This window comes from Haemaphysalis longicornis, unplaced genomic scaffold (assembly GCF_048455015.1).
Source record: "Haemaphysalis longicornis isolate Haplotype H1 unplaced genomic scaffold, Haemaphysalis longicornis Haplotype H1 scaffold_4, whole genome shotgun sequence".
Taxonomy (NCBI): Eukaryota; Metazoa; Arthropoda; class Arachnida; order Ixodida; family Ixodidae; genus Haemaphysalis; species Haemaphysalis longicornis.
Window position 1 is genome coordinate 117,152,728 of NW_027526361.1, and position 26,446 is coordinate 117,179,173.

General features: G+C 47.7%; 1 protein-coding gene and 1 pseudogene across 1 annotated transcript in view; one reads left to right on the plus strand and one right to left on the minus strand.

Moving 5' to 3' along the window:
- Positions 1–3,669: 3,669 nt before the first annotated feature.
- LOC144179952 (uncharacterized) lies at positions 3,670–14,708 on the plus strand (annotated as a pseudogene).
- A 7,471-nt stretch (positions 14,709–22,179) lies between these two features.
- The window catches only part of LOC144179953 (ubiquitin-conjugating enzyme E2 Z-like), a 31,494-nt gene continuing 27,227 nt past the window's right edge, over positions 22,180–26,446 (minus strand). The window contains exon 8 of the mRNA XM_077708367.1: positions 22,180–22,332. Within this exon, the coding sequence (XP_077564493.1) occupies positions 22,180–22,332 (153 nt within the window). The remainder of the gene's footprint in view (positions 22,333–26,446) is intronic.

Consider the following 26,446-nt stretch of genomic DNA (forward strand, 5'->3'; position numbering starts at 1 on the left):
ATACGTTAGGGAGTGACCACCTGCCCATTCTAATCCATCTCCGCACTGGCGGACAACGCCCACAACGAACTAGCGTTGGGTCTTACGCGAAGACGGCGTACATTACGCACTGGGACAAGTATCGGTGCATTTTAATGGAAGAGCCACCAGCCGCCGGAATTCAAAATCTCACAGACCAGCTGTGCATTGCGAAAGAACAATCTACCAAGAAATTGCGCGTCCCTCCAGATCACCCGTAGCCAGACAGACACTTGGTGACGCTGTGGAACCGCCGGTTGCGAATTTTCGGTCAATACAAAAAGCCTGGTCGTGCGCCACATCTCAAGTGACGCCTTCTCGAGGTTCAGAAGTAAATCGAGAGTCACACTAACGCATTAGCCACCGAGCGTTGGATTGATGTGTGCGAGACCATAAATGGGCACACGCACACTTCGAAAGTCTGGGCTTTTCTCCGATATCTTCTTGGACAGCGCAAAACAAACAACAGTGCCGCATGAGTCGCACTTCGCGGAGGTGTGAGCGTAAACGAGCTGGCCGAAGAAGCTGCCGCCGCCTTTTTCCCTCAGACGTCTCACCCTTCTGCAACTACCTACAATCTGGACGATACATCTGCCGACGAGGAAGCTTACAACGTCCCCTTCACAATGACAGAATTACACCATGCCCTCGAACGAGCGAACACTCGCAGCATGCCAGGGGCCGACAAAGTATGCGTTGCCCACCTGCGAAACCTGCCGGATAGCCACAAGGAAGCCCTTCTTGATGTACTAAACCACATCTGGGACAGTGGCGAGATACCTGAGACCTGGAAGTTCTCAATCATTAAACCCATCCCGAAGCCAGGCAAGCCACCTCTTTCTCTGTCCAACCTTCGACCAATCTCCTTAACATCGTGCGTGTGCACAATTATGGAGAGCATGGTAAATACACGATTAATCTGGTATCTGGAGGAGCGCCAGCTGTTGCCACCAACGCAGTATGAATTTCGATCTGGACTGTCTACTCAAGACGTGCTACTTCGCCTTCGAAAAGACGTGCTTGACAAGTACTCTAACCAGCCTCGTGCCGTGGTCGCCGTTGACATCAGGAAGGCTTCCGATTCGGTTCCGCATCACACCGTGCTGACCAAGACCCGAGAGCTCCACATACGCGGGAGGCTTTATAACTTCATCGCAGCCTTCTTGCAAGACCGCACCTATCAGGTCCACATAGGCCAGGCGACTAGTGCTATTTATCACAACAACGTCGGAGTGCCTCAAGGCTCAGTTATTGCGCCTACCCTGTTCAACATTGCCATGCACGGGCTCCCGTGCAAGCTGGAAGCGGTAGCTGGGCTTAAATACGCCATTTATGCCGACGACGTCACCATGTGGACGAACCAGGCTTCCGTCGGTGCACAAGAGGCCACGCTCCAACAGGCTCTGGACATCATACATGATCACATGTGCGATGTCGGCCTCACTATTGCACCAGATAAGACCGAATTTGCGGTCATTCACGGGGGCAGGCGTACAGCGGTGAAACAGGCGGAGAAGAAGGCATACAGATTGCACATTGGAAGCCAAGAGATTTCAAGAAAACAGTCGATCAGGATTCTGGGCATGCACCTGGACGATAACTGTACCGCCTCTACCTGGTTCCAAAGGACATTAAAGACGTGCAAGCAAACTCTTCACGTTCTCAGACGTATTTCAAACCGTACGAGAGGTGTCAAGGAAAGGGAGATGCGGCAGATTGTGCAAGCATTGCTAGTCTCGCGTATTGTCTACGGACTTCCTTACCACCCGGTCAATCGCACCCAGAAGCTTGCAATCGAAAGGCTGCTCAACGAAGCACGACGCATTGTCACGGGGCTTCCCCGCTACACCCGCCTCGAAGCGCAGAAGAGCTGCAGCCTTATTAACGACTTGTCCGAGATTACAGACATGCACCGGCACACGCAAGAAGTCCGGCTTCGTTCGACAGAGGCTGGCCGTGACACCCTTCGCCGTTTGGGCTATAACACTAGTGGCCTACCATTACTTCCGTGACGCACACCTCCGTGGGAGTACATTACCATTACAGATGGCAAGCCACTACCCGTCCACATGGGACCTCATCACGGCGGTCGAAGAGCAGCCCATGCGAAACGTCATGCCCGCTCCACACAGGCGGCATTTAGGCACGAGCGTGTCATCTATACGGACGTGGCCATGCCCACTACGGTAGACTCGCACATTGTGTACGCCACGGCCTTTTTCGACGAAACTACTGGACTTAAAGGTCGCCGTCACCACGTCGGTGTCACTCCGGCCCACAGCACACAAGCTGAACTGCAAGCTATCTGTGACTATCTCGACGCAGCTCTCCAGGAAGACCTAACAAGCTCCCCTGTACATCACCATGTGTACACAGACTCACAGGCAGCGTATCGAGCCTGTGCCAATGTGCAGTTCACCAGCCCCGTCACCGAAGTCATTCGCCGCAACGTTATGAAACTCCGGGCATCGGGTAACGGCTTCACACTTCACTGGGTTCCAGCCCACTGCGGCATCCCTGGAAATGAGAAAGTGCACCGACTAGCACGCGCACATTTACTCTCCGTGCTAGCTCGGAGCCCCTCCCCACTCGTGGCTACTAGGTCCTTGCCCGTCCCTCAAGAAGAAGCCGATCCCACGGCTGAACGGCAGCTTAGTCAAACGCGCCGGACAGCTTACCTCGTAGCCATGGCCAACCCCCTCCAGATCCCTGCAGTTCCTTCCCGTGAGTTCTCCCGGCGGGAAACTGTGATCATCCAACGGATTCAGACGGGAACACTGCTCACACCGTTTTTGCTCCACCGTTTTCATCGCCGTGGGGCCGCTCCCAGTGTCCCGAGCACCTGCAGCACTTGCCATACCAGGGCAGACCTACAACATCTAGTGTGGGACTGCCCCCGCTACAGTATTCCTCGGTACCGTGCCCTCACCAACGTGCGACTTGGACCCTGGCCCACGTCTCTCCAGTCCTGGTCCTGTCCGCCACCAAAAGCTCCTGCTGGGTACGTTACTAGCTTGTGGCGCGCCCTGCTGCTTTTTCTGTTGGACCCCGCAGCACCAGTCGTTGGCGACCGGCTTTGTGGCGACGCGCAGGACAGTACGGTGGCTATGACTCCAGGCGACCATAGTGTTGCGTCCAGGCCGCTGACGCAGTGAATGGCGGCATTATCCTTTCCCACTTTCCCCTTCCCTACCAATCCCCTACCGACCCATCTATCCATAGCAGCGCGCAAGCGCAAGAAAATGGAATAAACGTGTCTTCAATCAATCAATCTTTGCGTTCCAGCCTGTAATTACATGATGCCGGATATTCCAACGTTACAAATACGCGCTTTAGGCGCCAACAACAGGCACGCCAAACAATATTTAGGCTACGAACGTCGGAAATGTAGGCACCATAAACGTTTGCATAAATGCAAATAATTTCAAGCGAAGATGTGCACGACCTATATCTACGGCAGGAAAACCAAACCTGTTATCGAAGTTGTTTTTTGTGTTTGAGGGCACAAAGGAGCCAACAGTTGAACATTACTCTGAGGCCGACATTGATGCCAACCACCTCCAACTGACAACCGAAGCAACGGGCCGACGAAGGAAGGCGAATTCACCGACTTCCGAGAAGGAAGAGGGCATTTTATTTCCTTCGCAGGCAATGACAAAGCATTAGAACATGCGAAACAGAGAACTGGACAAGTGGTAAATTGACGGGGACGGGGCAGCAAACGCCGAGGCGTTAGAAGTCATCTACAGCGGCGTGGTGTTTAGGATAGTGGCACGTAAAATACGGCGTCCGGACAGCAGCCTGCGCTGCTCCAGCTGCACCTTAAAATTGCTGAGCGGGAAAGGTCCAAGCAGCGCTTGATGTTAGAAAGCCAGCGGCCGCGGGCCCGTAGTGAGGCTGAGTTCCACGATAGCGGTGACAGCCTATCGCCCGGCGGAAGGGTAGAAGACGGCAGACGGCTGAAATCTGCAAGAAAGTTAAAGGGTGTACTGGCAGAGCTGTCAAACCAAGAGGTACTCGTGCCAAAGTAGTTCGAGGACGTCGAGGCGACGCTAGACAGTTTTGATGTTCCGAGCTGGAGGTGGTCTGGGCTTGTTTCGCCACGGTTGAGCGAAAGTGCACGAGGACTGCGGCGCAGGCTGACCGTGGAGGAGCGAAAAAACTTCCATAAGCTTAAGTGGAGCATTCGGAACGGTCTCAGGCTTTCGGCAGCTGAGTACAAAAGGGTAAAAAAGGGGAGAAACTGAGTGCTGGGATCCGTTCGCCTTGCTCGTTGAGAACTATTTCGACTTCGACATCGGGAGTTCGAAGGTAGGCACATTTGGGGAACTCAAACTGCTTCTTGTTGCGGATCACTGGAAACTATGTTTGAGCCCCGACACGAGGGTGCAGGTTGTTCGTAATGAAGGCGATGCGTTTTTGTCTTTCCATGCAAATCTGCCGGAGAACTTTGAGAAGAGCGAAAGGCGCAGGCGTGCGCAACAAAGGCAAGTGTAGAGGAAGGGCAAAACGAACATAAAACGGTCACAGGTATCGCGGAGCACGTTACGTGGAAGAAACGGTGTTTTGAATGCAAGGGCACTGATAGGTTCACCGGGAAGTGTCCCAAAATTGGCCTAGTTGTAAGGTAAGTCACTAAGCCATGGCAGCGCTTCTTGAAAACAGACCGGCGGTTGCAAGAGTGTCGTCGCCAGCCGTCGAGCCAAACGGAGCAACGACAAACGGCGTTGGGCTATATAAGCAGCCGAAGCAACACGGGTTGGCAGCGCTTACGCTTGAAAGCTCCTGTGAACCATTCGACGCTGTAGTAGACTCAGGAGCGGAAGTGAGCTTAATATGAAAGTCGGTCGTACCTAGATACGATGCTACGGGTTGGCAGATAAAGCTGATGGCAGCGTTTGGGCAACAACTAAGGACGCACCTGGCCTACGTTCCGCTCACAGCCACCGCAGGAAGTCCTTACGTCGGATACGAAGCCGTACAGGCGGCCGCGCTTTCTGCACCCACGGATAAGCTAGTTGAGGGGACCGATGCACTGATCACGCTCAAAGGTTACTCAGCCCTTATCGAGGAACGAGTTATACCTGTGGGGGTGTCAGATGAGCGGCCAACTGTCAAAGCAGCCGGAGCATTAACACTCAGGCGGGACATGCGGGGAACAACAGGCGATGCATCACCATAATCATCCTCATCAACAGCATACTGAGGCCCATGGAAGCGAAAAAAACCCTGGAGACTTATAGGGCAGAGAAAAGGGAAATTAAGAAGGAGGGATTCTATGACAATACCAGAGGCAGTACTTTGCTATTCGAGGCACGGGCAGGGTGCCTGAGAACCCGGGCATACACGGGTAGCTACAGGCAGCAGGATGAAACATGTGCGTGCTGCGGCAGTGATCGGGAAACTATAGACCATATTGTCAGGAACTGCACAGAGATACGACCACCGCAGGGTGAGGGGGAAACGACGCTGGTGGAGGCTTTGGGATTTGGGGCGAGGGTGAACCTCAACTTCAAGGCCATAGAGGCGACGAAGAGGTGACTGGAGTGGTGGTGGAGGAAAAGTAGGGAAGGGATGAGTACGCAGGCGGAGTAATCATACGGATGAGAATTTAGAACAGCGAGGGGAGAAAAAAACGGGGGTGGGGGCGATGAGTTTTTAAACAGGGAAGAGAGGGAGATGGGAGGGAGGATGCAAATCTATTAGGTTAGCTGGGAGTAGGGCGAGTAGGCGTAATAAAACTGGCAAGTCGGTTGCTGACAACCGACGCCCCGATTCAAAGGGAAAGCCACTAATCATCATCATCATCATCAACGAGCGCTTTTTCCCCTCGGGAAGAGGCGGGCAGGCGTGCGTCGGGCAGTCTCGAGGAGCTACAGTTCTTTTTTCGTGTCAAAATAGTAGAGAATGCTATTAATGTACCACGGTTTTTTTGTGGGAAAGGTAACTACGTTGTGTATTTACTGTTTGCTCCTTTTTTTCATCACATTTGCCAACCCAGCAGACCGCGCACGCCGTGCTCAATCTAGGCTAGCGTGCGGGTACTTTTTCCTTCGTTGTTTGATGGTTTTTCTATCGTGTTGTGTCAACTGAGGAATGACCGGGGTGCTTAATGCTTTCTGCTTAAGGTCAATAGTTCTGCTTTTTTTTCTTCATATTTTTCGCTGATTTTTCTATCAAGTTCTGCATACCGAGCAAACAGCGTCGTGCATGCGCAAACATTTACGTTTTTTTTTTTTTTTTACAAATTGTACCAACGAAGCACACATGACAGATGTCTTAAAACTTCAGTCAAGTCAACGGAAAGCGTGCAAATACAGGATTCACGACCGCAATTCTCAGAAAAGCACCAAGCCACACAGCATCATTTTACTGCGCGATCATTTTAAAACTGCATACTGTTTTGCACAATGTACACCGATAAACATAAAATAATTACACCTTATTTACATTTAATTATTTACATCCACGTTACAAACAATTAAAACAAAGAACCAAGAACATTTAAACAAGTGTGGTTCCTGCTAGGCTCCTTTTAAAATTTCCCAAACCAAGATCATGTGCACCGACTGAACAGTGGGGAGATAATGTCATTGTGTCATCTGTTTATAGTTCGGTTTCGATACTGTAAATATTTACCACATGTGTGCGCTCACCCACGCATGTCCAACGATCGTGTGGAGCGCTTAACTATAGCAGACTATAGAAACACGAAGGGAAAGCAAAACCGAAACCACATGTAAGTCGAAATGCAAGTGTGAAATAGAAGCTCGGTGCGCTTGAAGCAAGAGCAGGTAGGAATCAGTACCACACGAAAGCGTCAACTCGCCGGAGCGCGCGAGCAACGCGAAACGAGTCCCGGTAATGCGCGCAAACGCAGCGCGTGTGAGAAAACACACAAAACAACGGAGAACGGAAGCAAATAAAAAACGCAACCCGCAGCGTTCATTTTCGTCTGTATTCGAGGGGCATCAGTTCTATTGCAGTGTAATTTCATCCCTGGTGGGGTGAATGCGCGTTGCAATAGCATTGCTAATGCTATTAGTAAGGTAGCAAGGTTCTTATGGGAAAAGTACAGCTATGCCGTGCGCATATGTACTATTTGTTCGTTTTTTCAACCCATTTGGCCAACCAAGCAGACCGCTTGTGTCGTGCTTTTAGTGACCGAGGCTAGCGTGTGAATACTGTTTCTTCATTGTTTGCTTATGTTTCTGTCGCATTTTGTCAGCCGCGGAAACAGCATGGTGCGTTAGGCAGGCGGACTTAGGCACATTTTCGTTTTTTTTTTAAATATAATCACGCTAGAGCACTGCGCAAGCCACAGTTCCTAAGCCCGGCCCTAACCCGACAATTTTTTAAATATAAGCCCGAGCCCCGCCCGTACCCGGCAAAATTTAATAAACTAAACCTGAGCCCGTCGGACTGTTTTGAAATATCAGCCCGCGTTCGAAAGACTATAAACATGAGTCTGAAAAAAATTGGCCTTTTCAACCTGAAAACCTAACCATAGGGCGAGTATATTGGACTTACAATTTTTAAACTTGGACCGAGCTTTGTAAATATATATCCTGACACAAAAAAGGAATTTTGGAGAATATCGACGAAATTTATTTTTAAAAGAGCTCCAGTGACTTCGCGCTTCGATTTTTCTGTCATTTAACCTAATTGAATGAGCTAACTTTTTGGTATCAACAATCAAGAATTTGCGGCGCATGACTGCCGGGCTTCGGGCACTGCATGCAACGGGCCAGCACGGCACGAAAAAAAATTGTTGAAGGCCGAGCCCCGCTCGGTCCAGAGAAAATGCTTCCCACATTGCCCGGGCCATTTCAGTGCACTAATCCACACAATACACACGATATGCTTTTTATAACTTCACTCAAGGCAGCGAAAATGATCAACGTTCAAAACTGTAATTCTCAGAAAAGCACCATATGGCGCACTTTATAACGGGATCATTTTAAAACTGTACAGTTCGGTGGTACGTTGGCCATTCATTAACATAAAACGATTACCATATTACGAATGCACAAGTTCATTATAAGTGCTGCCCACGTCTTGCAGAGGCAAGATATTATGAAACAGTTAGGAATTCAACAAATAAAAGCAGGGCAAAATAAATCGCAAATATAAAATCTTTGTATCAATGACATAAATTTATTAGGGGTATAATCCCACAACACGCCATTGTACTATCCTTTCAAACCGCATGGGCCATGGTCCTTCGGAAATAAGAGACCGCCGCAAGCATATGTCCTCTCGAAATTACAAACAAAAAAAGAACCAAGAACATTTAATGATCAGTGGAGTGCAAGCTAGGCTGCTCTTGCAATCACACACACAAAAGTATCATGTGCAGCGACTTAAGCAACACCAAAACCGAGCGTGAACCACTCAACAGCAGCATAGCGGCAAGGCCCGCCGCCTCGGGATCTCCTCGGGCGGGGCACACCAGCGCCACGCGCGGCGGTTAACATGTTCGGCTTCAAGGGCACTATGGGGAGAAGGCGGCGCTTCTTCCACTACCCAAAAATTCTAATAGCACAGCTTCAGCCCATGCCGCACGCTGCCACGAATCGTGCCTCTCGCTCGCCCTGCCGCGCTAGGCGGCGTTGGCTGCTGCCTTAGAGAAAACGAAGCCTCCAGAACAAAACTGAGAAAATTGATATGCATTGACTTGCGAACGACTCGCATGCGCACTCAGCTATTTCGACTGCAGACGCCGGGCCGGAAGGTGTCACGCGGATAGTTGTTGCGCGCTGCTGGCTTGGTCCTTTATAATTCGTGGCCGCCCTTACGTGCTGTGCTGGTCGACGTTTTAGTTCTAATACCTCTTCACCTTCTATTACCCAGTCCCCATAGCACCCTGGCAGCGACCAGCAATTGATACTTCTACGCACAGCAGACCTATAGAGCGTACTAATACTCTATTGCGACAGCGACGAATCCGACGCCTCCAAAGGGATCGCCTTCAGAACGAACTGGACATTTTCACGGACGCAAGCGTAAACCAGTACGGCGCGGGCCTTGCTTGGACATGCCCTGAGGCACCGGTTCTCTCAGGGTACACTACCATACTTGGCAAAGAACTTTCCAGCCTCGATGCGGAGCTGTGCGCTATTAACAACGCAGTGTCAGCTATCGCTTTTGACTGTGACCCACCTCTACCGCCCTCCATACGCATACTCACAGATTCGTACGAGGCCCTCACAGCTTTGCGATCGTATGATTCGACCCACCCTGTCGTCCACAAAATTCTGTTTCAAATTCAACTCCTCAAACGGAACAACACCAACATCCGCGTCGACTGGGTACCTGGCCACGAACCATTTTCTTCAGGCAACCAGGCGGCTCATGTGGCCGCTCAGGAGAGTTCCCCCTCTTATCCTCCACTGGTGCCTGGGGTAAGGCCGTCGCGGTCCCCCTCTCCCTCCCCAGCGATGCGTATTCATCAGCACAAGAAGGACCGACGCACACGTCTAAAAGCCCTAACTCCAGCTGGCTACCTCAGCCGCCTACCTCCTATTCCCCGCTCAGGCGAAATTTTTATTAACAAATATATTGCAAATTCAGCATACACACCTGAAACACTTCGCAAGTGGTACACCCCTCAGCTGCCCCCTCGATGTCCTTACTGCCGTACCACCACTCCATCAGACCTCACACACCTAGTTTGGTGGTGCCCAGCTTTCGCCACGCACCGTACATTTAAATCTCCCCAACCCCATCCCGATCCACAACAAACTGATGCACAACTATTATATGAAATAGCGGTTTATTCATTTAAAAGCGGTCTGGCACGGGTTGTTTGAGCGGGTCCTCCCCCGAACGAACTGGTGTATGTGCTCTAACCCTATTGCGATCACCATGAACTGGCCCATGAATTGCAGGTTCTAAGAACTGGCCCAGTTATTGAGTCTACTGAGAACGACCAGCATTTATTTGTTTTTTTTTTCTCTTACCCTCCCTCCCCATTCCTTTCCCCCATCGTGACCAGTGGTCATCCTTTTCTATTAAAGGCTGTCTCTCTCTCTCTTTAACGAATTTGTTCTTCTTTGTCCAAAGACGTTAATTTACTCGTGATATTTGTCCTTACTGAAGGCCAAACCGTTAGACTGGATTTCTAGAAAGCGCATTTTATTAGACCGTCCTGGTGTCCTGTGATCTTCGCGTGAATCTGTTGCCCAATTCTGAGCACATAAATATGGTGCATATGTAAATGAGTGAATGGTATGAACCCTATTACGTTGCAGGAAATACGTTGAGCTTAATGGGGGAATTTTCAAACGCACGTTCGATTTTAGGCAGCGGAACAAAATAATAAAATGTTATTGGTCTTCTGAATAGTAACTTTAACGTGGAGAACTTAATTGCCTAGGGAATAAGGCTAGCGTTGGGGGTATTATTTCGTCACGTCGTTTTCTTAGCCATCTATTATATTTTCGTTCCCCCTGATTCCCATTGACTCTGCAAAGTACCCCCTTAACAGTTATTGCCACGTCTGCTCAAAATTATGCATGGATTAGAAGTTACCCCTTACCAGTGGTACAGGTACGAATTTCAAGGAAACGGTAACGTAATGCAGTGGCTCGAAAACTACTTCTTTGTGCGGTAGGTTGATCACAAGAAGTGTTTACACAGCAAATTCTCTGTTTCGGGTGTACCGACACTCGGACGAGAATGTGCAGGTCTGCAGCCTTTTGAAACGCAATAGACGAGGCTTTTGGTTGAAAAGGCCACTACACGTGGGGCATAGTTCACAAGAGCGGAAGACACAGGTTTTAGTAGAAAATGTTTTTTCCGCTCAACAGTATTGCTACTGATGGAACAAAACAATACAGTAAAAGCGCGTTAATTCGACTCTCGTTAATTCGGAAAATTGGTTAATTCGGACACGTCATCTGGTCCCTGTAAATATACGCATCACTCTATGAGACAGGGCGCTCGTTATTTCGGACAGATTTGACCGCAAATCGGATAATTCGGCGACTTTCAGGCCGCTGGCGAGGCTCAAAAACGAAAAAAGAACAATTCGGAACAAAAGTGAAGCTCAAACGCAGCATCGCCGTGGACATCAATTATCGACTTGGCTTGACTTGAGACTGGTTGAACGTCTTTTCTTCGCGTGTAGGTCTGGCGGTGCCATCGGTGCCATTTTGTGGCTTTGTTCCCGTTGGAGTGCAGCATCGCTGAACGCCGTTTTAACGTGGAACGATTCAGTGCGGCTCCTTTAGCTTTCTCCTGTGACCGCACTTCGTAAAATAAAGGTATGTAGAAAAAAAACTTACATTTATTGTGTTTATTTCGACCATTCGATAATACGGACATTCGGTTAATTCCGACATTTTTTGCGGTCCTTAGAAATCCGAATTAACGAGCTTTTACTGTATAACCTTGCATAACACATTAGATGATTATTCCAAGGATGATGAATTTCGGCCCCGTCAGCCCATATATAATTCAAAAGCTGCTGGCTGCATCCTCGCTGATAGACGCATGACGATAGCTTTGGGACCCATTCGAAACTACATTGCCGTATATTCACGTCAATTGTGCGAGTGCTCTCGCACTAGGCAGGCGCGAATGGTTCCCAAGCGACATGTATACGCCTCGTGGTCCTCAGCTTCCAGAATAGCCAACACGTGAATATTACATCTGAGAATATTTGCCATTGCACTCTACATGCTCGGACCGACGAAGTTTGCCCTTTGGCGTAACTGGGTCCGTACGCTTCGGCTAAGATTTAACTTCGCCTCTCTACCGCAGGACAAGGCCGCAACAAGACACAGATTCCCTCTCCGTGAAAGGCCGTGCGTGCACAAAGTGTTTCTTTCCTCTGTGGGCACATACAAGAGAAACAAGTGGGAGTTCTGTTCTCTCAATACGAAGCTCTGTTCGGATTGACAAGTTTATCTCGAACGGTTGTTTGTTGTCCTTTTAGTGCGATGAATCTGCGTGGGTTGTTTTCACCTTCGCACGCAAGAAAGGTAGTAATTAGGTCATTTTTCAAGTTTATTTACAATACATAAGTACTCGCTACTGATCAATTCGTCGTCGTAGCCGCAGATGTACGTATATTTAATGCAGCGTAAGTTTGCGCGGCTTACTTTTCTTGCGTATTTAACAGCCTGATTCCATACAATAGATCCCAATTTGAAGGGGTTGTCATTCCTTCTAACGTTGATTGCTCTTCAGTTATGAGGCTCCGGGCATTATCCTACCCACTCCCTCGCGAGGACAACCGTAATGCCACGCAGCTCGATTGGTGTGCGGGACTGAGCTACGAGGGAACTTGCGCCTGTTCATCGTTTATGCTGTCCTTACAACACCGACAAGGGACGCAAGACAATCGTTCCTGCGCTTATATTCGCTGTTGAAATTATACGCCGTTTTTTTACCTAGGTGAACACAAGGAAGCAAGAAATCAAACATCGCAACCATCATTTGAAAGTAATGAAAGTTACGGGCAATAAGAGCGTGAACATTACAAGTGTCCGTGTGTTACAGTGCTAGCTCTGTTGAAAAAAAAGGTCAGTTGTTATCCGAATACGTGCATGGCAATATCACCATCGTCGAGGCTTGTCATAAAGGTGATTTCACCACAAGTGCGCTTATGCAAAACACAGCTGCGAACGAGGGAAGCTATTGCAGAGCTGACAGGGATTTACAATAATAACTTACGCGGAAAAGTGCACAAGCTTAGAGGTAAAACAGCCCATAATATTCGCATTATTTCCGGGTACTCAGGTTAGGTTGAGCCGTTTTTACCATGACCAATTGCGCTACAATTTGAGGGCGTGCAGACAGGTGGGCCAGGGGCTTTTCGGATGTCAGAATACAATTGCGCACACAGTACAATTGGTACAATACTACAGGCGCAGCTTACGCGCTCTTAGTCAAAGCGGATTCTACTTCTGGAGTACGAGCGGAGAATGTGCAGAATGTCAAGCTCCACCAAAGGAGCTGTTTTGGCGGGCGCGTCGGCCCGCTGCAACAGGTCTGCTGTTGCTTAAAACGATACCCACGAATATCAAGTTATGCTGCCTCATCTACCATCTGGACTATCTGCCTTCAACACACTTTTTTTTTTGCACGAAGATGTCAAAGGAAGACCGTACAAGGTTTAAGATTTCCGCGATACGCTGATTCGTTTGGCCTTGCTCCCCGAGGTTATCTCGTTGGGGGCATATCTGATAAACCATGTGTGGGCAGTTACGTTCAAGGAGGCGGAAGGTGCGGAGAAGTTGGTGGCCGCCGGTCGGCTACTAGTTAAGGGCCGTCGGTGCCTCGTCATCGACTCACGGAACCAGGAGGTGCGCTTAAAAGTCCATTGGGTGCTCCACCACGTCCAAGACTACAAATTTCGACCGCCATAGGAACTTACGGAAAGGTAACCGACGTGGCTAGGGACCGGTGGTGTGTGCAAGGATGCACCGCGCAGTCGTCGACAACACGCGTGGTCACCCTAAGGTTGAGAGCGGGCGTAACTGCGAACGACATTCCGCACCAAGTATGGGTCACCATAGAGCAAACCCTGATCGTAATGCCAGGGGCGAGTGCGGCGCTGTGCTCTTTGTCGTCGCTTCGGTCACTACGAGAGTCAGTGCGTGCGTTCGTACGCCTACGTACCCGGCACATCGCAGGACACGGCGAAGGCGCCGTTTGTCATGGAAGAAGACGATGCCGAGGACACTGCAAGGGGTGAGGACAACGAGCACGCGAAGGAGCTAGCGCTCCCTGAGCCAGTTACTTCCCCGGCGGAAGACGGCAGTCACACCGAGGCGGTGCCTTCCGAGAAGACGGATGAAATGATTAGAGCCCAGAAGGAGGCGGAAACGAAGGACGACGAGCACTCAAGAGACGACAAAGTGGTGAGAGAGGACATGGGAGAAGGTGCAGATGCGGCGCCGGGTTCGGTTGAGGCTACGAGCAAAAGGTCCTGGGAACGCACCAGGGATAACACGCTGAGCGCTGGTTCTGCGGGCTCCGAGGAGCTGCCACTGAAGCCGACCACACAACTCCGACGGCCTTCGACGAAAACGAGGCCGAGCGTGCCACCGGAACGACACAAATTCAATGCGTTACCCAGTCAGTTGAGCACGACGAAATCGGGACGGTGAGTAGGCGTGCATGACGCCACTGGGGATGCTTTTGTGGTCCGTGCAGTCCTATGGACGGAACACGTCGAACACAAGCAAGTTTTGGGGAGGTGGCAGAGGGAAACGGCAAAACAAAAGAGACCACCACCGCGGAGCGCTCGGATTTGTATGCGAAGGCGGCGACGACTCCGGCAAACGGAAAACGACCTGAATGAGATGTCACTAGGCAACTCTTGTATTTCCTCTTCTCTCGTTTTGCTCTTTCCTCTTAATTTGAAATCGTATTGCTAAAAAAAAATCATTGCGGATTGCGACTTTAAACGTAGGAGTTCTTGGAAAAAGGCACAACTAATGCCAACTTTATAGGTTACTAAATGAAGAAGAAATAGACATCGTGGCCGTGCAGGAAACGAAAATTGAGCGTGAAAAGCGAAACACAACGATTTATGTAGTTTACAACAATTTGTCGGAACTAATTTTAATTTGTTACTAACCTTTCTCAATACCTGAAAGGTGGTAGTTCGTAGTGTAGAAACGTGGCACCACATTACGTGTCCTCGTCACGTGGCCTGCAAACCGTGCAGGTACTGAAGCTGTTGAAACGTTCCTGCGCTTATTGAAAACCTTTTACACAAGTGTTTGTACGTTTAAATTGTATATGTATTTTCAACATCCTTTGAAAATTATAAGGCGGCGCTGCTTTGTTTGTTGTTTGATGGGCTGCCCCTATCCGCACTCCTAGCGCAAATGCTTTTTGAAATTGTCCTAGGGCGGACAACCGATTCTTGCAGAGTGCATGTGGTCTAGGTCATATGAAAGCCAGCGTTTTATATACTGGGGCAACACTGGGGTAACCGCAAGGAATGTTTAAATGAACAGGCCAATATTAGTTTAGTTTTGCACTAGAATTTCTGAAGCCTGAAACGTGGCGCCATGTGGCGTGTAAACAAACTACGCTATCAACTGTAATTCCAGGCTTTATTGTGTCAACAAGCAATGAAATATGTGTCGTTAGAGAATAATGGAAAGAAGGGGTGCAATCTTTTATCCCGGAATATTTGACAAATGTACAGAGGAAAACACTGACGAAAAACGGGAACAAAATGCTTTTACCCGTACCTCTGTATCGTTCATTGTTTGGTGCAGACGATGGCCGCGATGTTTTGTCTCGGGGGAAAAATATGCTAGTCCCCTCTTCGGTGAAAACATTTTTCTGTAAGTTGCACACCGGGACACTTTCTGTTTGCCCATTGATGGAGGAAAAAAGACATTTTCTTGGCGTGGTCCTCAACTTGTACTTTGTGCAATAAACCCGAAAGCATTAAACACGTTTTCATAGAGTGCTGGGATGCCATCTTTTTCTGGGATGCTTTACAGAGAACGATAAAGAGAGATCTTCCTGTAACGCCGCGTAAGATGCGTTTCTTGGCAGGGGAAAATGATGACGTACCGTACGACATAGTGAGGATCCTATGTTTGCTCGCAAGTTGGCGCTCACGTATCCATGGCCGTGCTCTACTGTGATGTGAATGCCATGACAGTGAGCAAGTATTCCTCGCAAATTGTAACCAGTCTTCTTGAAGCGTATCGTTTACTGGAACCTGAGCTGGAATGGTTATGTGTACTGGAAGAGCTGTCAACATTTGATGTTTATTTAAAATATTTCAGCCAATCGAAGTATGGGCGGAGGTTCTCAATCCGGCATTGACACGTGTTCATTTGTTACAAAAAAAGGTAATAAAGAAAACGGAATTTAAGCTCTTAGTCAAAGCGTTCTTAATACTTTACTGGGTGCACTGTGCTCATGTTGTGTTGCGCCCTACTCATCTCGCACGGAAGGTGTCCGAGAGATGTCTGGGAGGTGTATAAGCGCCACTTGTTGAGCACAGCCAAGTGGCACATCGCGCTGTCTAGAGGCACGTTTGAACATGTATCCACGTGCTTGTTATCGTCTATTTAACATGTACTGTCTGGTAATGTGGTGCTGTGGTTTATTTTATGTGTAACAAGATTCTCAGCTTCGGTTCGAATCCCATGAGCTCTGTTTATTTTTAGTTTTGATGTGGGCGGTTTTGTGCGCTATAAGTTCGCTTCGGCAAATAGCTGGCTGAGCTAGCATGAGTAAGCAAATATTTAGGTAACTTTTATAATTAGGTCGTATGGTTTCCTTTGGGTCAGTTCTGCTGTTGTTTGTAGCAGTTTGGGTGGTTTTGTGCTGTTTAGGTGGGTTTTTGATTTGATATAACTCCCATAGCGACCTCAGGCGACAGCTCGCTGGGCTCAGTGGGAAGCGCATATACGCATTCGGGAAATGCCCGGAGATGTCGAAACCCGCCCATCTTTTCGCCGCTTTCCGTCACGGATCTGTAGCTCACACGAAGGCCTAGTTATGATCGCGACCGTCATCCCGCTTCCACTTAACGTTTTGCTGGCAAGCGCAGTCATGACTTCACCCGAAGTTGTTGTGAGGTCGCACCATTGCCAGTGTAGTGGAATTATGTTCATCTTAATTATGTATAACCGAGAGGTAATGTTCTGAATCACGAGCCCACTCAAAGCATGCTGGCAGCAAAAAATTATTGATATATTGCTGTATCGTTTCCCGCTTCGCATAATTCTGTTCCCAAATTCGAAATTTTCTTCTTTTGTGGAATGTCAGTGGTACATAATTGTGTCAGTATTAAAGCTTTGGTTCCGGCTATTGAAGGGCAGGTCTTTTACGCACTCTAGTTGCGAACAAAGCACTCAACAAAGTGCATCATTGAGTTAAACAAGACTAAGTGCATTAACTATAACCATCCTCTCCTAATGGTCCGGCGGGATTCGTTTGTGATTGCATTTAAACACCCACATTTTCTGCTTCAGCGAGTACTCCAGTGTTACACGGCTTAGGGAGCAGCGTCAGCACTTGCAGCAAGTTTGTATGTTTTCATATTTCCGTGGCACTTTACGTGGCCCCAGCGGAAGTACTAGCTCTTCTCATAGTAAAAAAAAGCTCAACGACCTCAAAGTTTTGTAACGAGTTATCCACTTAACCACACCGACACGTACGCTTCCATCTGTAGGTTTCCTGACCAACTGTACATGAGGCTGTACCGAGAACTGCGGCTACTAAAGCAAGAGGTCTCATTTGGGTGATTTCACCACTAATAAAAAAAAGCGTTAGAGCACCAAGCTTTGTATTGTCGCCCAATGAGGGGTACTTGCGGATGTATGTAAAAGCGGGCTTGACACAACTTGCACCTGGGGGTCTTTTTGGTGGGTGTTCGCCAAGCGGAATATTAACAGGGTTATTTGTATAACCCCCGAACACTGTCCCACAATCCCTGTCTCTAGTACCATGCGGCCGGATGCTTGTAGTGGGCGAGGCCTCACGTGGGTGGGGAGTAACGCAGTTTCATCGGTTTCTCTATTCACTAGCAGAACGGAGCATATGTGGCTTGTTCGAGAAGCTTATAAAGGCAAGCCATAAGCCACGCGCACCCTCCCGCCGTACAGCGGAAGTTCTAAAAGAACGCAGGAACCACGCGCTCGCCAGGAGAATGAGACGAAAGCTAAGGTCATCCGGAGAAAGGGCTCAAATGGTGTCATCGACCCTGCTTTAGCAAAAACTTCGCATGTCGCAACCAAAGTATACCGTGGCAGTCCGAAGAATTCTCGGAAGCAAGGACGCCGGACTCAGTTACACCGGCTTTTTTTTAAAAGTCGGTGTTGGTTAGAGCTGCGATATTTGCGGTGACTCGCCAGATAGTGCATCGGCGTTCATAAGGTAAAGCTATAGCGAGTTCCGTCCACATTAGAGCACGACGAAGATCAATACTGCTCATCGTTTGTATCGGGATGGTGGGTCACCGCTTTTTCTGGGACTAGTGCCGTTCCATCTGAGAAATTATTCTAGCATGCCAAGCAGTTCTGGACCTTGTGGCAATTTAGTGACAATAGCTTTAAAATCATTGTGTGTTGCACAAAGTTCGGTTGTACAATTAATGCTGAAGGGGGAAATATTTTCTGCGCAATGGCATGTTTAACAAATGATTTGGCTATTGTTCCAGAAGCCATTAGGCGTATTGCTGTGTAGGCAGTGAATTGGTAACACAAAATGTTCAAAAGTCCTTGAGACTTCAAGATAGTTTTCTTGCTTAGTAAGTGCTCCATTAGAAAGCCTGCTGTAAGCGAATATCTTTTTGACAGGTCGGTTTTACAAGACTTCTGAGAGAAGCCCACCGTGTCCCAAATGTTCAATATCATACTTGATCGAAGTAGTCATGCACATTTAAGCTGCCGTCAGTTTGGTGCCCCAGCCGTACGTATTACCGCGCTCAACTTTGCGATCATTTGGAAATATTCCCGAGCTGGCCTTAGTTGATAGACTCTTGCTATAGTGTGCGCTTTCCTTATTTAGAATAGCTTTTGACGTAATGATGTGGAACTTCTAATACTATCAGTGCTGTCGACAGCCAAATGATGTAAAATAGGAAAACCAAAGCTTGAACGACGAAATCCTGTCTAGAGAACATTGAATACTTCTCTTACTTGCAAAGAACAAACGTCTTGCACAATGGCATTCCGTGTGAATTTCCGCGACGTGGTTGGGCGGCAAGTTTATGCGACAGCGATTTTGTCTGTTACGCAGCTTTAAGAATGCCTGCTGGGCAAAAATTACGACTTGCATTTAAGGCACCCTGTAACACCTTTGTCGACTTTTTATATATCCAAAGTGCTTGATAATCTAGTCAACAAATGCACTGAATACTTAAAATAAGGGGTCATGAAATACCTCAGCCGAAAAGTAGTCCTGTATGTCCATCAGATGATTTATTAACTTGCCCAAAATAATTGTATCCCTTTCCCGCTCTTGGCGTTCTTCGGGCGCTGGAATTACGTCATTACAGGGACACCTTTGGAACAGCGCGAAAGAAATCGAACTGAAAGATGGCAAACACACGAGCGCTGACGAGTTGCTCGTCAGCGCTTGTATCTGTTTGCCCTTTCTCTGTCCGAGCATTTCGCGCTGTTCCAAAGGTGTCATGTGTACCCGGCTAGCCCAAAGTCAAGCCTCAGTCATTACAGTGGTGTAGCTGTCATTGACCGTCTTTCCTATAGTTCTAACAATAAGCGCATTCGATAGCCACGTTTAAAAAATGCCACAAAAGCAAACCATTTACGGAACGAGCATCTGCTGGGACGGGCAAATGACGCTGTGCTGCTCGAGGCTGGCGATAACTGATGCTCTCGCAGTGGTTCTGGATGTGAAAGAATGAGTGAAAGCGTTCATCGGCAGTCATGCAGAGTTTTTAGGGGCGAAGCTCCTTAAGTCATGGGTCTGTCCATCCCTTGTGTCTCGTGGTACGTGACCGCCGCATGCTTTCGGAGATGTCGTAAAGTGGGCCGCGTTGCACGCGCAAGAACCGGCTGCAACCGGCAGCGCAAACTCGGCACCGGGAGCGCGAGCTTGTCTGTGTTCGCCAACGGAGGCGCGAGCGCACGTGCACTGCGAGGGGGAGATCACGCAAGAGATCACGCCACGAACGCAGGCAGTCGTTCTCGGAGATCGAACGAGACGCAAGGACCTTTGCTCGTTTCCTCTCGTCTTCTTCGGGCGCAAGTTCGCCCTAAATAAAAGTTCTTTCTTTACCGTTGTGTCCCATCATACGTGACAAATTGTGGTGAGGTGCGGGGTAATCCTCGATGGCGAGGGGTCTTTCACCAGGTCCGGGCCTGGGAGCATTGACTCCGAAAATAAAAGTTGATTTGTACAATGTACGCACACAGTCTTACGTCTTTCTTAATGATGTAATGGGCGAACTTTCACGGGAGAGTTACGGTTACCGATGATCTCCCCCTCTCGAGCTTCGCCCCACTTATCATCATTCATTCCGTGGATATGGCGTGATTTTTTTAATTGGCGGAGTACGACTTCTTGCCTCAATCTTGAATTGCATTATTAACTGATTTCCAGGGCTTACTTTCCAAACACACTTCTGTGCATGCTTCGGGATGTCCGCCATTAAAGGTACCATATGTCTCCAAGAAGTAATTGTTATGCCACTACTTGCATGATGTCATGGCTTTTGGTGTTGCCCGTATGTCGTCCAATGCGATCGACGATCCGCTTGGAGAGAAAACATTAACGGTGATGGAAGTTACAGTGTAAGCTTTATTGAATCGAACCGCCAACACCGGTTGTTTCTTTGGAATACGTTCATTTAATTTTTATCTTTGTAAGATTTTGTTCTCGCCAGAGACACGCGATTTAAATTTGTGCCTCTCCACAACTTAGTGGGCGTTCCACCATTCTTTTTCAATCTGAAGAATTGGATGGCACCGGCTGCTGGTGGTCAGAACTCTTGCTTGAACCGCACCTTCCGTAATTTCAATGCCCGTCGGAGACTTGGTCGCTTCCTGCAACAAGAAATGTCTAGGTTGCGAATTTCATATTTGATAATTAGTGATGCATAGCAGCAACAAACGTCGCTCATGTTTACCTGAACCTCTTAATTAAAAAAGTTATAACTTTCAGTAATAATGGTCTTTGAACATATTTTTTTTTCAGATATGTTCTCAGCGTATTTTATGTAGAAAGCCATGCGAACCTAATGGAATAAAAAAATTCCTTTCGGATCCATTTTTGCTGAGTTTGAGGTCTGCATCTGCGTATTCGTTCCTTATAAACCCAAGAATTGTGAGATTTCTCGGTAGGTGAGCATCCTGTCCTTTTTTTTTTTGCGGAAATTACAGATGGGAACGTACCCCAATTTGCTACAACGTACTCAATAAACTATACCCGACAAATTTGAATCTAAATACAAGCATTTCGAAAGCCTGGTAGGCTCGGTCCAAATGATATGGGCGTGCCCACAATTATCAGACGCGCGCACTACAGACACTTGTGAGGCTCTCATGCTCAGCTCAGAACCAGTGATGTTCCGTGAGGGGAATTTGTTCTCTTTTGGGGAATTTTCAGGTGTAATTTTGGCCATAAGAGAAGAAGGGAACCTTTAACAGATGCAAGAAATTTTAAGAGTCTTGGAGTAAAAACGACAAATATTGTGAGTAAACCGGACCTCGCATCAGTATTTTGTTTTCTTTTTAAAAGTTCCGCTACAATTCGGCGGATTTGTCTTCAAATATCGGCAGTCATGCTCGCGCAAGCCACAGGCATCCCAGACCGCTCCCCATACAGTTTATAAAACAGGAGGGACGGAGCAAAGAGGAAATAATACTCCATTAGCAAGATCTAGTAAAGCATGAAACAGGGGTGGCTGGAGGGCTCAAGCCTATTCGCATGTATTGCTGAGAAAAATAGAAAAATATGCTTTGGGTGCGGTTTAGACCGCGTGCTTTCAACACAGTCCCGGCGCTGAGCTAAAATGACATCAATTACCCAACAATGTTTCGTTCCTCGTCATACGGGCAGTATAACTTAAAACTTTAGCATGCAAAGTAAGCATGCTGTGTGGTGCAAAACGTGAAATGCGTAGTCAAATGCTGCTGAGCGGCGATGGTGTAATTTAGTTCACGATGCAACTCTAATTCTCTGAACGGCATCCGCGTCCGGAAGTCTACCTAAATTAGGCATAGGTGGCGCTAGCTAACGCCCAAAAGCGAACAAGAATCCACGTAAAGATCTATCAACTGCAAAACGACAATGCAGGGAAAGTTGGAGGGAATACTTGAAGAACTTGCGGGGGAAATGCTACAAAATAGGGAATTTCTGAACATAGAAATGGGAATTTTTCTTCCCAGTACGGAACATCACTGCTCAGAACTAGTAGCTGAACGTACGATCATCACTGAGGCTTACGCAGCTGGCAGAGGGACACACGGATACTGGCCCACTCCTATCAACCAGTTTAAACACCCATCATTGATACTGCATAAAAGTGTTCTCATGCATCCATTCGTCCCCTTGGAGCCGGGCTCTGTGAATTTCGGACTTGCATTTTGCGTGGTCTTAACTCATTATTAACGAAATGTAATTTTTCATTGTTGTGAATGTTCTAGTCTTGAAAGCAGACTATGGCGTGGCAAAAGGATTACCTGCAGCTTGTGTTTGCCGTGTTTACATGCCGATTGGACCGGGCATTAGGCCGTCCGATGGCAAGCCTTCGCCAGTGGAGACCGTTTCTCTGTTTATCACCAGGTGTTTCAATTTCTGCAGATTTTTCACCAGTCCATCGTAGTCGAGCGTGCACCTGTTGCTACTGAAGGGATCCTGAGAACGAAGGAAACAAATATTGTCTAATTTTTTATTACTTATAGAGTTACTATGCATATTAATTTTCTTTGCCCTCTCCACCTAACGCCCGTACGTGTACTTGGTCAATCAATCAATCAATCAATCAATCAATCAATCAATCAATCAATCAATCAATCAATCAATCAATCAATCAATCAATCAATCAATCAATCAATCAATCAATCAATCAATCAAAGTTTTATTTCCACTAATGTTCTTACACAGGTGAAAAAAGCAGACGGAGAAAAAGCTGCAACAATGCAGCTTGACAGGGCACCGTCCACTGACGCGGCAATGCCAGCAATGACGACACAGCAATTTCCGGACACTTACGACATACATTGAAAAAATGATTATACAAAATTAATAAAACAGTGAAAATTTACAAGTCAAAACCTACAAAAACATATCCAATACGCGGGCATCATTAACAGCCAGAATGTCAACTTCCTGTCTGTGCAAGTGATTAAGTGTATGCTTGAGTAGTGTATGCGTAGTATCGCTGCTGATATTCCAAGCTGCAAGCTGGAAAGTCTCATGGATAGGAAAAACATTACCCCCCCCCCCCCTTCCTTCTGTACCGCGATAGAGAGAAATGAAAGTGAGTGGTGGCTGGAAAATGTCGATTTTGAAATGTTCCTTTCAGTGAAAGAGTAACTGGCGGTATGGTCGTACTTACGACTTGGTACCGTAATCGATTGGTGCAGTTGGTATTATGATACGTCGTACAGTTGAGCGTGATAGCAGACAGGAAGAGCAAAAAGACGAGACACTAGGATGTTTGTGTCTCGTCGTTTCACCATCTCTGCCCACCTTCCGGTCAACTTTGCGACGTATACGTTCCTTATCTTGGAGCTCCTAATTATCCCCCGCAGGCGACCGACCGGCTTCGGAAAGTTTGAAAAACGCAACCGTAGAGCGGAATGCAGGCGGCGTCGGGTAGCGAAAAATGCGGTAGTGCCGGCGCTTCGAAGGTCAAATGAAGTTCTTCAAAGGTCAAATGACCACCACGCAATATCTATCCCTCTCCGGAGCCCAGCGCCTCTTGAGTTTCTGCTCGACAATCAAAAGAGACGTCAAGCAGCTTTTGCAATAAAGTAAACATTAATTTTAAAGCAAAGCTTTCTACCGACATTTCGCTCTCCTTTCTACAGCCTAGTCAGGTGCGCCACAGGGTTTCTAACCGCTAAAACTTTCCCTACATGAAATTTAAATTCCAACTCAAGGGGACCGTTATACTAACAGAATAAAGAATGCATGTCTGCATTTTCCCCATTAAAATATAAGTGACTGCTCTATATTTGATGTTATACATGCACATATACATATACAGGTGAGGCATCGCCAAATACAGTAGATATTCACAAGTGACTGCTTTTCTCAGACGGCGGTAAATGTCACATATTTCTTGAACCACGCAGAGCATTGTTATGGGTACCGGTACCGTTTTTCGAATTGATTATCCACCGATCCTTGACAGGTGGTTCTTGCTGTCACAGACTCCATGTATTACAGACGGGTGTTTTTGATAGTGGCGCGCGCCACCTAAGGAGCGCGCAGGCGTAGGTCACCGTCTGTGCCACCGCAGCGCATTCGCCGCGCTCTGGTATGACATAAGCGGAGAACACAGCAGACGTAATGCATCATCAGTGCCGCTCGTTGTGTGTATGCTGCCATCGAGCGGATGGCGCAACACCCTGGCCACCGCTTCATTCTAGCGCACGGTGCAAACATTTTGGCGTGGTCGATAGGTCAGCATGCGTTTAGTCCCTGCAAATTTGGCTAACCTGCCTTCCAAGGCTTTCGAGGGGTTCCTTTGGTGGTGAAAACTTTGTGCAGACCGCACACTTGTAAGGCCCGTAGGGGACTTACACAACAGTGGACTGCAGCGCCGTCTCAGTAAACTGGCCCTTTTGGTTCTGCGACATCAATGTAAAAACTAAATTGATCTTTTTGTACTCTTCATGACATCATTATTTGCTTAGATAATGTTTTGGGTCAGAATACCTTTCTTGGGAAAGACTCCTCTGATCGTCTGCTCACTGCAGAGTGCAGACGACCACAGCTAAAAGCGGCGTACAAGAAGACGACTGTAATTTGTCACTTTTAATTTCTATAAAAAATTATTCAGGCAAGAAAAACCGAGTAAAAAACTAATTAAAAAAACATCATTAGAGCAGCAAGTTAGTTCATAGGCAGTGAGCGGCTGTCCGTTCATGGACCCATAACTTTTCATCGACAGCATCAACGCTAAGCTCACGTGGACGTCAGCCTGGTTGCAACAGAACAGCGCAAGGTTATCTTGGACGAAGATCGGCGAAGGTTCAGCGTATCTGAAGCTTCTGGCCAGCGTTGTCTACGTAATTAGCTGATCGACCTCTCTCCCTCGGATGCTGAAGATGTCAAGAACAGCCCCCTGGCACCGACCAACAGCTATATAAACGCCGTCCGCCTCGCGCACCACTGCAGTCAGCGCCTGTCCATTCACGGGCCCTAAACACTTCTCTTCAGCTCGAGAAGTGAGCTAAGGTTGTTGCAAATTTTCTCCCAGGTGTCTTTTGCCGCTCACTTCCACACCAATGTCTCCTTCATGTGCCGAAAGTTCAGAGCCCCTGCCTCCGGATGGCAAATTCTTGACCTGCTCTAAATGTGAAGCGGCCGGGTTACCCTCTCGGAAAGGGCTGTTCAGCAGTTACTTAAAGCGCGTACTCAAAGATTACCGCTGCAAATTGGGAACACTGGAAGTGCCAAACTTGCGGAACTGGCGCATGAAAGCAGTCTGAGCCAATCTCTGACCGAGGAGGTGACTCGTATTCTTCACAGATCTCAACTGTCAACAGTAAACTTGACTCGCTGACAACTATTCAAGCTCTTCTTAAAACGGTTCAAAATGAGGTAGCTTTCAAAATGCCTGTACAAGGGGTTGCTTCGAACGTCCAGGAGGTGAAAGACGCAATGGGCACTCTTTTCTCAAAATACTATTCACTCTTTTCCACCGTGACCACTAACGAAGTAGATCTGGTTACCTTACATATCAAAGTTGAATCTCTTACACTAGCAGTAATCTCTCAGAATGAACAAATTGACAAACCAAACAAAGAAAGGAACGTCTTGGAACAGTAGAACATAAGGTGTAACTCTGAGATTCATAGTCTTCCTGTCACAGCTCGTGAAGACTTGCCGGCATTTTTGGAGGATGTAGCCCTAAAACTGAAGTTAGAGGACGTTGAAGAAGAAAAAATCTTTGGTGTACACCATTTACCGGCTAAAAGAGGCTCAATTCCCGCTATCTTGGTACAGACAACGAGAGTAGCAATCAAAGAGAAGTTCCCTAATGCCCAAAAACACCTGGCCGCCTTGGCTCAGACAAATGTTCCTAGGCTATACTTCAACAAAAACTGCACCATGGCGAACCGTGAACTGCACCGCTTTACAAGTTTAAGGGCCAAGGAAGTCGGTTACAAGTTTATCTGGATCATAAACGGAAGGATTTTGTTTAACAAGGTCGAGGACGAGTCTCAGATTTACATTGACAGGCCGAGGGATCTTGACAGGATCAACTCCGTATGGACCACCAAAAACAGCTGGTTTGCAGTAGCTTCCCTGAAGTGGAAACATTTGTCACCACTTCAAAGGAAAATTCCATTCGGCTTGCACAGGCCAAAATCCGTAGCCTCCGGAAACACTGAGATCCGTTCTGTGTTCTAAAGTCCTCTCTGCGTTCTTCTTTTGACGCCTTGATTTTAACTGAGATCAACGTTTCATCAGAAGGTTTTCTTAGATACTGCATTTGGGCTTTCCAGACTTTTTCGTACACTCGGTGAGGAACGAAAGGTGGGGGTATTGCAGTATTTGTCAGAGAGGCGGAAACTGCATCACAGCTGCGCGTTTGTTTTCCAGAAGGCGAATTTATCGTCTTGCGTATAAGTAGGCCTAACAAATAGTTGCTGCCGACCAACTATACCGACCTGCATGTTGTAATGGGCAGCTGTTTCTTGCTGAGCTTGAGCCATAAATGTCATCTTTATCCCAGATTAACACGTGTGCTAGGTGACATTAACATTGATCGCGTTCGCCCTACAATGTCATT